Raw genomic sequence first — 12,827 nt, 5'->3', positions numbered from 1 at the left:
ATTATGCTCACCTTCTGAACCATGGGACTGTTGTAGGCTCCTGGAAGTGTCCGTCCAACGCAGCGTCCTGTCTGAAGAGTGGGGAGCATTATGTGAGTCTGGGAGAGGCCGAGTCGGCCCCACAGTGGGACCAGAACATCCTTGTACTCAAGTACACCAACGGAGAGATGTGTTCCGGTGGACAAAGGAATAAGAGCACCATCATACGCTTCAAATGTGACCGTGACAAAGTGGTAAGGGATTATAGACATCACACACATGCAGATACACACACGCATAAACACAAATATGCACACGCACAGATATGCACACACACAATAGGTAGAGCATGGCGTTCGCAACGCCAGGGTTGTGGGTTCGATTCTCACGGGGGACCAGTATGAAAATGAATGCACTCACTACTGTAAGTCCCTCTGGATAAGAGTGTCTGCTAAATGACTCAAATGTAACTGAGTAGACGGACTGTGTTTCTGCCCCAGGACTCAAGACCAACCCTGATCATGGCCATAGAGGACTGTGTCTATACCTTTGTGTGGTTCACTGCAGCCGCCTGCCCCCTCAACAGCAGCCAGCATGGCGACTGCAGAGTCACCAATCCAGTCACCGGTGAGTGCCATTCCCACGCACAGCCACTGAAAACTGAAAGACCGCTGCCTGCACTAGACCATATAAAAAAATCTGAGAAAGTATTTGCAGTTAGTATGATTATCATTGAAAAATACCATCATTCTCATAGAATCTCCGTGCAGTAGTTAAGCACACGACTGCAAAGAGTTACTGAGAAACTCCTCCATGTGCTATAGTTTTAAAAAATTAATTTGGACACGTGTATGTATGTACTGTGTTGCCCTCCTGAACCCAGGCCACCTCTTTGACCTGAATGGACTAAGCCAGGAGGGAGGCTACACTGTGTATGACAACCTGGACCCTAGGAAGATGTTCCGGCTCAACGTGTGTGAGGAAGTGGCCAACGCAGGTTGTGGACCAGACACAGGTATGACCATATTCTATCTCACAAGCTCTGGGTTGGCTGGGAAAGCTCTCATACTGGTTAAAGCCACATCCCCTCGGGAATCAATCAACAGGCCTGCCATCCAGCAGTGATCAGCTTACTGAGCCATGGACCAGACAGGGGTCCCAAGACAACTGTGTAGAAATTAAGCAGACTCTTCTAGACAATGTTGGTTTGTTCAGTGGTATTTTGTAATAGGTCTGTGGCTCTGCTTTAGACTTAGGACTGTGAGGCTGGTTCTCCAGTATGTTACCTTCCTGGATGAAGAGAACTAGATGTTCAAAGACATTCAAGCATTCACATGAGACATTTTTTAAATGAAAAAAAGCGAACAAAAAATGTGGCGCAGCGGTCTAAGGCACTGCATCACGTGCTTTAGACCCGGACATCACTACAGACCCGGGTTCGATCCCGGGCTGTATCGGGAGTCCCATAGGGCGCAGAGCACAATTGGCCCTGCATCGTCTGGGTTAGGGGAGGGTTTGGCCAGGGGGGTTGGCTGGGGGGGTTTTACTTGGCTCATCGCGCTCTAGCGACTCTGGCGGGCCGGGCGCCTGCAGGCTGAGCTCGGTCGTCAGTTGAACGGTGTTTCCTCCTCTGGCTTCCGGGTTAAGTGGGCGGGTGTTAAGAAGCGCGGTTTGGCGGGTTATGTTTCAGAGGATGTATTACTCGACCTTCGCCTCCCGAGCCTGTCGGAGTTGCAGTGATGACAAGCTCGAAAGTAGGGAGAAAAAGGGGGTGAAATACAAAATAAACATATTTAAAAAAATGAATCCTTGTGCAAAGTTTCTAGAAATGGAGTGCTTAGACTTGAGTTTGATCAACGTAAACAGACGGCTCAGTTGCTTATGGTAATGTAGTTGTTTGTGCGTGAAGGTGCAGGTGTGTGTATCAAGGAGACCAAGAGTGCTCTGAGTGGCGGGCGGGCCAGCAGGAAGCTGTCATACCTGGACCAGGTAGTGGAACTGACCTATGAGGGCGGGGCTGTGTGTGCAGCCAACCCTGCCATCACACACAAAAGCATCATCAGCTTTGTATGCAAGGCCCACGCAGAGGCCAGCACGGGGCCAGTACTGGTGTACTCAGACAAGAACACGTGCACACACTTCTTCTCCTGGCACACGCCCCTGGTGTGCGAACAGCAGGTAATTACAAGTGTTTTTTCCCAATTCCAAAACAACCCGTAGCCTCATACTGAGTATAACTGAAAAGTTTAGATGGACGTAAGTAATATGGCAATTTGCATTACCTAGCCCCTGATTGATAGGTGGAATTCCTTCAATAGTGCTTACCAGTCATGCCATACATATCCGGCAACCAGTGAGCCCTTGATGTAAATTCATTTCAAACAAGTCAATGTACTGGTCATCTATTGTTACTGATGTTAACTGACTGTCTGTGTTGAATAACCAAACGACATGCATGTGTTGCTTTACACAGGTGACTGAAAGATTTTCTTAATACATAACGTTTAGTCTGCTGAATTACCTCGACTGACATCCTATTGAGGTGTTCAGATCTCAACCAACAGCTGTCAACTTTCTGTTCAAATTTGGTGTACTGTATTGGGTGTATTATATCTAATAGGCCATTTAATATGTAAACATCTGTGCTAGCTGCCATCGTCTCTCTCTTTCATGATGTTTCCGTAGGTGAAGTGTTCAGTCCTGAACGGCTCTACCCTCATCGACCTGACTCCTCTAATCCATGTGACGGGCTACTACATGGCCACAGACGAGGACCTGGTGGACAAGGACCAGTCCCCTGACTTCTACATCAACATCTGCCAGCCCCTCAACCCCATCCCTGGGGTCACCTGTCCCCCAGGGGCCGCTGTCTGCATGGACCCTGACGATGGACCCCCTGTCGTGAGTCACACGCAGAGAAACGCATGCGCACCACAACACACACACACACACACACACACAGAAGAAATGAAGACTCTTTAATAGTATTCCCTCTGTGTTTATGTTAAAGGAATTTGATTCCTATTTATTCATCAACCAATTCAATTAAAACACTCTGCCCATTTCTAAGAATTTGTAAGATACTTATTTGCATAAAATGGACAGAGACCAGTCTCAAAATCAATCAATAGCGTTTATTCTCGAGAGTACTGATTTTAGTACAATTTACATCAGGTTATATACTAAAAATGACGCCATAGGTTTTATTCTGTCCTTCCTCCATTCCGATACAATGGCAGTATAGTTCACAAGCCTTCCCACATTGTCCACCATCTGTTAAATAATCTACTACTAGCCCAAGGTCTCTCCCCTCCCTGTGTAGAGACAGGATGTCCTGTAAGGAACACAGTATTCCAGCCGGTCTGACAATAACTTCATTCGTTTCTAACAAGGAACAGACAGTCATTGTTCTACTACTTGATTAAAATTACACACATTACATTCAGTATTATGATTATAGTAAGATACATACATCCATACAGTAACATAATAGTATTCTGTTTAGTCATAATTCTGATTGAAATGTATACATAATTTAGTCATTATTCATAAAAATCCCTTAACAGTTTACAAACCAGCATGCTCAAGGAATTCTCTCTGTGTGTCTCTCTCCTGCTAACAGGACATTGGTCGAATCACTTCCACCCCGGAGTTCAACAGCATGACCAATGAGGTGTCAATCACCTTCAACAGCACCACCACCTGCCCCTCTGACTCCACCCAGAACTACACTTCCACCATCCTGTTCACCTGCCAGAGAGGCCTGGAGCTGGTCAGTACCACACGTTTCATAGATAGAGTGTCTATATATTAGAGACCTTTTCTCACTGATTGTGTTGAAAGATGGCAAAAATATAAGTAATGTCTTTGCAGAATGAAAGCATCTTTCCTGTCCCCCCAGGGCTCGCCCCAGATGATCAGGAAGCAGGACTGTATGTATGTGTTTGAGTGGGCCACTCCGCTGGTCTGTCCTGATGCCACTCAGACCAGTGTCTGTAACCTAACTGACTCACAGCTGCAGTTCACCTTTGACCTCTCACCCCTCTCTGGGGAGATCCAGGTGGGTTGACCTTTCATACGTGGCCTCTTACCCTCGATATACCTACTTCTATTATAGCTACTTATCTATATTTCTTATCTATGCATTAACACACAGTTGTCCATGTATTAGGTGGACAGGGCTTTCTTTCTAAGTAGTTATTGCCTTTCTCTTCCAGGTGCCCGGCGTCGGTTCAGAGACCTATAAGATCAATGTGTGTGGGGCGGTGACGGACCCCAAATGTAAGAACAGTGCAGTGTGTGTGCAGTCGCCAGGCGGATCAGCATTCTCCTATGGCATCAGCCAGGCCATGACTATGGACTACAAACACGAGGAGCAGGCTGTCATCATGCAGTACGGAGGAGGAGACGTCTGCCCAGCAGGTTAGACTGTTCTCAGTCAGTCCTGCCTCTGAGTCTATGACCAAGTCGCTAATGACACTTATATATATATATATATATATATATATATATATATATATATATATATATGGTGTTATTTAAGATGCGATCTATGATGTAGTGTTGTATCCCAAAGTGATACATTTGAGACAAAATATAGTGTTGTTTTTTTATTGCTGTACATGTTTTCCTTTTCAGTGACTGAGAATGAAGAGGTGTGCGTGTTTCCCTTCAACTTCCTGAAGAAGTCGTACACAACATGTACAACCGAGGGCAGGATGGATGGGAGACTCTGGTGTGCCACCACCAGCGACTTTAACAAGGACAGGAAATGGGGATTCTGCGCTAATGGTAATTACTGGTCGAAGCAATGCTTTTAGGCGATCTTGTATAATGTGGAACAGAGTTGGCTCTGGGCTTAACTGTGCTCAATACTGCTGTGTGTGTCGTCTCCCTCTCAGTTACAGGGAAGAGGCAATCGTCCATCCTGTTCACCTGTGACCAGTCAGCCGGCCATGGCACCCCAGAGCTTCTCAGTGAGACAGGAGGCTGCGCTGCCACCTTCCAGTGGAGAACCATGACTGTATGCCCACCCAAGAAGATGGAGTGTAAGCTGGTGAACCAGCACCAAACTTACGACCTGCGCACCCTCTCCTCTCTCACAGAGCCCTGGAAGTTCAGCCACAACAAAATGGCGTATGTTTAGCTTTTCCCTACTCCTTCTCTGTAGCTTCCTCTCTCCCATTCTGTCTTTCTCTCCCTCTGTACAACTTGATGATGAGTGAAAATGCACAGTAGTGGCAAGCTGTTAGAAAGAAGAAAAAAAACTATTTTAACTTTAGCTTGGCTGTGCTGTCTCCAGGTACTATATCAACCTGTGCCAGGGGATCCATGGGGGCCTGCCAGACTGCCCCGAGGGAGCCACGGTGTGCCGGAGGACCAGCGAGGGGAAGACCCAGACCCTGGGCCGTGTCTACACCCAGAAGATGGCCGTCTCTGGTGGGTCTTACAGCTCCCTCACACCCACACCTTAGCAGGACTGGAGGAAACTCTTTCAAAATTGGAATGACGTGTTACGTTTCACATTGTTCTTCGGCTTGTGTGTTTGTGTCCCAACCCACTAAAATAAGCTGTGATAGATGTATTGCCTCAAACTAGCCTTAACCAACCCTCCCTCTCCCAGATAAGAAGATCCTAGTGAGCTACACCATGGGAGACACTGTGTGTGGAAACGGCCTCAAGGCCAAGACAGTGGTCCAGCTGACCTGTGGTCCTAATATAGGCCAGCCCAAGCTGCTGAGGTGAGTGGGCTGTAAGCAGTTAGTTTGGGAGAGCCTCCTTGCTTGTAGCCTTGTCCCAGATCTGTTTGTGACATATAACCAACTGCTATGGTTGTTGGCTATACAGCACAAACAGATCTTGGACCTGGCCTTCTCTCCTACAGAGGAAAGCCAGCTGGCCTCCAGTCAGCAACTAATATGTGGACCTGTGGGCAAAACAAACTTATTCAACTCAACACTAGGAAAAGTTACTGAATGATCAAGTTGAAGAGGCACTTTAACCTCCTCCGTAGTTGAAAATTGACCATTTAAATGTACTTTTCAAGTCTTGAACGTCATGTTTATTTTTCTAGTTCAACTTTTCCATCGCTCACGGTTTCATTTGTCGCTCTTTCAAGGATTCCTGGTAACGCTCACATAGACACATATACTGTACACACACACTCTGACTAAATGTCTGTGTCTCTGCTTAGCGTGGATGAAGCCTTGTGTGAGTTTGTGCTGGGCTGGGAGACTCGTGCTGCATGCGCTGCTCAACAACGTGAGGTGGTGATGGTCAACGGAACCATCAAAGTCCCCGATACAGGTGCCAACTTCAGCCTGGGGGCCCTCTACTACAGGTGACACCTCTCACCACCAACACAGTTCAATCAACCAACTTTATTGTCACAACAACTCAGGCCACCTCTCCATTCTATTCCCGTGTAGCTCAGTTGGTACAGCATGGTGCTTGCAACGCCAAGGTTGTAGGTTTGATTCCCATGGGGGACCAGTGTAACGGTCAAACAGCTAGAGTTAAACAATTAACCCTGACAATATTATATTGAAACTTGTTATGAGTCAAGTTCATGTGCTGAGCTGAAAAAATGTATTATTTTTTTACATTTAAAAAATAAATAAATTACATGTTATCTTCCAGGTCATTGAGATCATAGGTCAAAGCATAGAATCAGGAATTAGAATACTAGAATGGAGATGAACCTTCTTATGATGGTCCAAAGATCAGCCATGTTTGTCAGGGAGCTGGTCAACTATGGTTTTGCCAGTGCTGTGATAAGATATTGTGTGAATAATTTATTTTCACAGTATGTGTATTAACTAGCTAGCTAGCCAGCCAACCTGTTTTAGAGGAATGATTCTGTAAATGTTTCAAATTTAACTCTCAATAAGCCAACATTCCATTCAAACAATGCAGTCAATTCACAGCCATACACTGGCTCAAATCAGTTGATGATAGGACTTTGACAAGTTTTAAATGCAACAAATAATCATATAATAGCACTCACGACTTTCTAAGAAAATAAAATCTGTGATATTTATGGTTTGTTTACATATATTCTAGAAGTTATTTATGCAAAAATTGTGAATAAAACCTGTATAAACTACACTGCTCAAAAAAATAAAGGGAACACTTAAACAACACAATGTAACTCCAAGTCAATCACACTTCTGTGAAATCAAACTGTCCACTTAGGAAGCAACACTGATTGACAATAAATTTCACATGCTGTTGTGCAAATGGAATAGACAACAGGTGGAAATTATAGGCATTTAGCAAGACACCCCCAATAAAGGAGTGGTTCTGCAGGTGGGGACCACAGACCACTTCTCAGTTCCCATGCTTCCTGGCTGATGTTTTGGTCACTTTTGAATGCTGGCGGTGCTTTCACTCTAGTGGTAGCATGAGACGGAGTCTACAACCCACACAAGTGGCTCAGGCAGGTAGTGCAGCTCCAGGATGGCACATCAATGCGAGATGTGGCAAGAAGGTTTGCTGTGTCTGTCAGCGTAGTGTCCAGAGCATGGAGGCGCTACCAGGAGACAGGCCAGTACATCAGGAGACGTGGAGGAGGCCGTAGGAGGGCAACAACCCAGCAGCAGGACCGCTACCTCCGCCTTTGTGCAAGGACGAGCAGGAGGAGCACTGCCAGAGCCCTGCAAAATGACCTCCAGCAGGCCACAAATGTGCATGTGTCTGCTCAAACGGTCAGAAACAGACTCCATGAGGGTGGTGTGAGGGCCCGACGTCCACAGGTGGGGGTTGTGCTTACAGCCCAACACCGTGCAGGACGTTTGGCATTTGCCAGAGAACACCAAGATTGGCAAATTCGCCACTGGCGCCCTGTGTTCTTCACAGATGAAAGCAGGTTCACACTGAGCACATGTGACAGAGTCTGGAGACGCCGTGGAGAACGTTCTGCTGCCTGCAACATCCTCCAGCGTGACTGGTTTGGCGGTGGGTCAGTCATGGTGTGGGGTGGCATTTCTTTGGGGGGGCCGCACAGCACTCATGTGCTCGCCAGAGGTAGGTAGCCTGACTGTCATTAGGTACCGAGATGAGATCCTCAGACCCCTTGTGAGACCATATGCTGGTGCGGTTGGCCCTGGGTTCCTCCTATGCTAGGAGGACAATGCTAGACCTCATGTGGCTGGAGTGTGTCAGCAGTTCCTGCAAGAGGAAGGCATTGATGCTATGGACTGGCCCGCCCGTTCCCCAGACCTGAATCCAATTGAGCACATCTGGGACATCATGTCTCGTTCCATCCACCAACGCCGCGTTGCACCACAGACTGTCCAGGAGTTGGCGGATGCTTTAGTCCAGGTCTGGGAGGAGATCCCTCAGGAGACCATCCGCCACCTCATCAGGAGCATGCCCAGGCGTTGTAGGGAGGTCATACAGGCACGTGGAGGCCACACACACTACTGAGCCCCAATTTTGACTTGTTTTAAGGACATTACATCAAAGTTGGATCAGCCTGTAGTGTGGATTTCCACTTTAATTTTGAGTGTGACTCCAAATCCAGACCTCCATGGGTTGATACATTTGATTTCCATTTGATAATTGTTGTGTGATGTTGTCAGCACATTCAATTATGTAAAGAAAAAAAGTATGTAATAAGACTATTTAATTCATTCATATCTAGGATGTGTTATTTTAGTGTTCCCTTTATTTTTTTGAGCAGTGTATATTTATAATTCCATTACACAATTTCTGATACATCACATGCCTTACTTTTATTTTCCTGCTTAAGTAAAAGCAGGAAATGCATCACCTATGCCTCCACTGCCATTCATTCCAATTAGACTGGTTTTGGATATCTCCCTGACTAAGATGGCTGCCATTTTGGCCTCATTGTGGAACTTTGAGGGTTTATGACAACCCCTCTAGTAATTTAATATGATCTCTATGGGTCAAAGCCTCTTATGTCATAAACGGTCAAATGTTGCTCTGGCCTCTTAACTGCCTGAATGCCTATTACAACACCAGTGGGCCTCTGATGCAATTGAACCTCTCTACAGTTGCAGCAGGGAACATAAAGCAAATGTTTAGAAATGTAGTAGAGGGAAGATAAAATAAGCCTTTTATGAATGTACTCAGGCCAGGTTTTTTGTCCGTCTGTCCACTCTGTAGGCTCCACCAGGCCTCTGGGGACATTCGCTCCAATGGGGACAAGTACATCTATGACATTCAGCTGTCAGGCATCACCGACAGCTCCTTCTCCATGTGTCTCGGGGCCAACATCTGCCAGGTGAAGATCAACGGAGACTACAGTAGAAAGATCGGCTCCTCCAGCAAGGCCAAGTACTACATCAAAGGTAAGACGCAAGCAAGACACAGGTTTACTCCTCCTAGAGTATGGGTGGGTTTGGATTGTGGTGTTGAACATCCTCAGTGCCTCACCTTGTACTCATTAAAGATGTGATGGATGTCAAAATCACTCACAAGATACAGTAATTGGTAATCAAGTATACTTACATTGACGTCAATGACTCAACGAGCTCACTCCATTAAGTTGCTTGTGATCGACGAATGGACTCTTTCTCCTCAGGTGGTAACCTGGACGTGCTGGTCCCATCGGAGTCTGTGTGTATGCGGGACAATTCCAATACAGTGTCGTCGGCCATCTTGTTCCAATGTAACCCCTCGGCCGGGGAGGGCATCCCAGAGTTTCTGTTGGAGACGGACGGATGCCAGTACCTCTTCATCTGGCACACCTCCACTGTCTGTGGCCTAGTGTGAGTGAACAACTCGACACACAGACATCAGGATAGTGTTCAGTTGTTTCAAAAAAGGAGACAATGCTTTTAAACAGGAAGTACTACCTGAAGTTGGCCTATAAAAAGGCTTTTCAACTTCAGCTTTAAAGTGCATTCTTCCAGTTGTCTATTGAAAGCGACCCAGAGCTGTTAATTATATTACTAGTCCATACATCGAATTGGACTTTGAATTTGAATGAAAGATGCTGTATAAAGTAGAAGTGTGACATTTTGTCTGGTGTGCCGTACAGAACTGTGGATACCTCCGAGTCCAAGCAGACTGATGATGACGGAGGGGAGGACCATAGGGCCTTGTCTGGGAGGAGCCAGGCTGTGGGGGCGGTCCTGAGTGTACTATTGGTTGTGCTGACCATCTGTCTGCTGGTTCTGCTACTGCACAAACGAGAGAGGAGGTAGAGATCTCGCATAGGGGCTATAGATACTAATTTGTGAATACAGCTTCAGTGTGTTTTGGTCATATGGTACATGCATCCTATTTCTTTTCATCTTTTCCTAAATATTTTCTATTTCCAGGGAGCTGGTTATACAGAAAGTGATTGGATGTTGCAGGAGAGGAAACCCTGTTTCTTATAAATACTCTAAGGTATCCACACCAATAAACCCTATACTACAGTACAGATCAAACCAACCAGTTACAGTATATAGTCTCTTTAATTCTGCTTATATTTTAAAGTAATTGATTCCATGTCAATGATGGTGTGGTGAGTTCCCAGTGCTGAATCTTCTCCCCTGTCTGTCTGTTTGTCCCTGCAGGTGACCATGGATGATGAGGGAGGGGACGATGAAATGGAGTGGCTGATGGAGGAGATGGAGGCCCCAGCCATGTCCTCTCGCCTCGGAAAGGAGGGCCAGGAGAACGGCCACATCACCACCAAGCCCGTCAACGGCGACGCCCTGCGCTCCTTCTCCCTGGACGAGCAGGAGGACAGTGAGGACGAGGTCCTATCTGTCCCCGGGGTGCGTGTCCATGGTGGTCGGACCACTCTACGGCCCTCGAGCTCCAGGACCCGCACTTCAGGACCCCTCCGCAGCGCCCTGCTGGAGGAGGAGAGTGATGAGGACCTGGTGGGTCTCCTGGAGGACAGGGGGAGGAGGGGAAGGGCCAAGCCTCACCGTGACGACAGACCCCCCCACAGGAAACAACAAGAGCCCCAGGATGACAGCGATGAGGACCTGCTGAGAGTGTGAGGGACTCGCCATTCTCCCGTCCACCTGAACTAATATCTCTCTCTTACTCTTTCTCTCTCTCTTTCTCTGGATGTCTCCGCACAACGACGACAACGCAAGAAAGCAGAAACCCTTAGAGGCGTTTTGTTTATTTTGTAAAGGGAACGATGCAGAATGTCTGTTGGCCGTTTACAGTTTTAAAGAGCAGATTTTTTGGGGGGGGCCCTCTTGGAAAGAAAGTCGATGCCTTCCTGATGAGTGTTTTCATCAATTAATATTTTTTTTGTACTGTTTGATTTTGATTTAATTTATGTACATAGGTAATGGAGTTCTATTTTGTCACTTGCATCTTCCTAAGAATTGCTAATTCAAGTTTTTTATTATTTAATTTTGTGGACTGATTTGCTCTGTAAAACTCTATACTGCCAACCTTGCCAGGATTGGACATGATTGGCCTCTGTGTGAATGGATTGTTGTGAAAATGGAAAATAAGTTATTGGGAAAACAGGGACTTGAAACTGTGTTGCTCAAACCACGACTCATTGGTACATGAGATTCTTAGGTTGTATTATTTTTTTTGAGTTCCCTATATCGTATTTATTCAACAACAGTATATCAAATCATCATGTGGTTTTGTACTTGCACTCCATATGTACCATATGTATCACAGGCACAGCTAGTTGCCGTATCTGTTAAATGCTATAAATTAACTCTGCTTCTAGATGTTGCCTTGTCAAAGTCATGACCTAAATTTATTTGAAAATTGATGTTTTCTGTAGAGCTGAAACTCACTTTTTGCCAAATTGCATGTGCTATCCCTCATAAACGGAAGTCATGAAAGTTGTAGCTAGTGCCATTAAATGCAATGTATTTGTGAGCTTGAGATCCCCTTTTCGGTCTTACTCAGCCATATCTATCCCTTGTATTACCTTTCTGGGAAAATATGGATTACTTGAAATGAATTTAGCATTTATCAGTTGGCACACACAAGTACACAAACACCAGTACACAAATCACATGTACACAGGCAGTCACTTATTCCACTCATGTATCTGCAGTTGGGACAATGCCTCATATTAATGTCAGTGGTACAGAACAGTAATTAGAAAAAGCTTTTGAAGTGGAACTTGCCTCACTAACCAGTCTGGCTACAGGATTCTTGTTACCGTTGTCTCTTCAGACTTCAAATTGGAGAGTTTCTGTGTTATGCCAGTGTTTATCACCAGTGTTGAAGCGAATGTTCACACACTTAGCAAGCCGCTAGCCATAGTGACTTTATCCAAAAAATAAAGGTTCACCTTTCAGGGTATTTATTAAGGTTTGTAGCTGCACATGTTATTAATAGGAGAAACGTTTTGGAAATATAGCAGAAAAAAACTTCACAATATTGTGCAAGGTTATAAAATATCTAATTTTGCATTTATTTTCATAAGTTTCCACACCTCCCAAGATCATGAATTGAAATTGTGACAGAACTGCGCAAAGGCTAATATTTAAATCACACATTACTGTAGAAGTCAGATGAAAAGAAAAAAAAACTAAGACTGCAAGTCAGTGTTTGAGTTTGGTCCCTGAGAAAAAATGAGATGTCTTCAGGTACTTTGATATGGGGAAAGAGCACTTGCTACCTTTCCTGCCTGGTAGTAATTTGAAGGAAATCCTTGCTCGTTGTATAATGTCTAGGTCTGCTGTAAGCACCAAAGCACGTCTGCTTGGTTCATCTGTGTGGGTATGAATCATGGGATAAGGAGCTCCATTCTGATGAGTTGGTACTTTTGGAGGTGATTTGGTTCTTGTATGTTATTTTCTCAAACATGTTTTACTGCTTTTTGTCTGTTTTCATGTTTAAATTTTGATGTAAAAATGTTGCATTATTTGAATAAAAAAAGAGCTCAGCTGTCC

The 12,827-nt window shown here is 45.4% G+C and overlaps 1 protein-coding gene across 2 annotated transcripts in view; it reads left to right on the top strand.

Annotated features, from left to right (window-relative positions):
• The window catches only part of LOC110529599 (cation-independent mannose-6-phosphate receptor), a 33,997-nt gene extending 21,171 nt beyond the window's left edge, over positions 1-12,826 (top strand). For both annotated transcript variants that reach the window (XM_021611952.3, XM_090242935.1), the window contains 18 exons: positions 37-233; positions 480-606; positions 863-994; positions 1,889-2,157; positions 2,665-2,880; positions 3,602-3,751; positions 3,881-4,039; positions 4,197-4,401; positions 4,618-4,770; positions 4,881-5,115; positions 5,282-5,418; positions 5,603-5,720; positions 6,173-6,319; positions 9,112-9,296; positions 9,530-9,716; positions 9,989-10,150; positions 10,272-10,341; positions 10,512-12,826. In XM_021611952.3, coding sequence (XP_021467627.3) covers positions 37-233; positions 480-606; positions 863-994; positions 1,889-2,157; positions 2,665-2,880; positions 3,602-3,751; positions 3,881-4,039; positions 4,197-4,401; positions 4,618-4,770; positions 4,881-5,115; positions 5,282-5,418; positions 5,603-5,720; positions 6,173-6,319; positions 9,112-9,296; positions 9,530-9,716; positions 9,989-10,150; positions 10,272-10,341; positions 10,512-10,946 — 3,284 coding nt within the window. In that variant the 3' untranslated portion in view covers positions 10,947-12,826. The remainder of the gene's footprint in view (positions 1-36; positions 234-479; positions 607-862; positions 995-1,888; positions 2,158-2,664; positions 2,881-3,601; positions 3,752-3,880; positions 4,040-4,196; positions 4,402-4,617; positions 4,771-4,880; positions 5,116-5,281; positions 5,419-5,602; positions 5,721-6,172; positions 6,320-9,111; positions 9,297-9,529; positions 9,717-9,988; positions 10,151-10,271; positions 10,342-10,511) is intronic.
• Position 12,827: the final 1 nt, after the last annotated feature.

The sequence above is a fragment of the Oncorhynchus mykiss genome, chromosome 8 (genome assembly GCF_057628025.1).
Source record: "Oncorhynchus mykiss isolate SJ-2025 chromosome 8, ASM5762802v1, whole genome shotgun sequence".
NCBI classification, from domain to species: Eukaryota; Metazoa; Chordata; class Actinopteri; order Salmoniformes; family Salmonidae; genus Oncorhynchus; species Oncorhynchus mykiss.
Note: the sequence above shows the minus strand (reverse complement) of the source record. Positions and strands in the feature narration are given on the sequence as shown.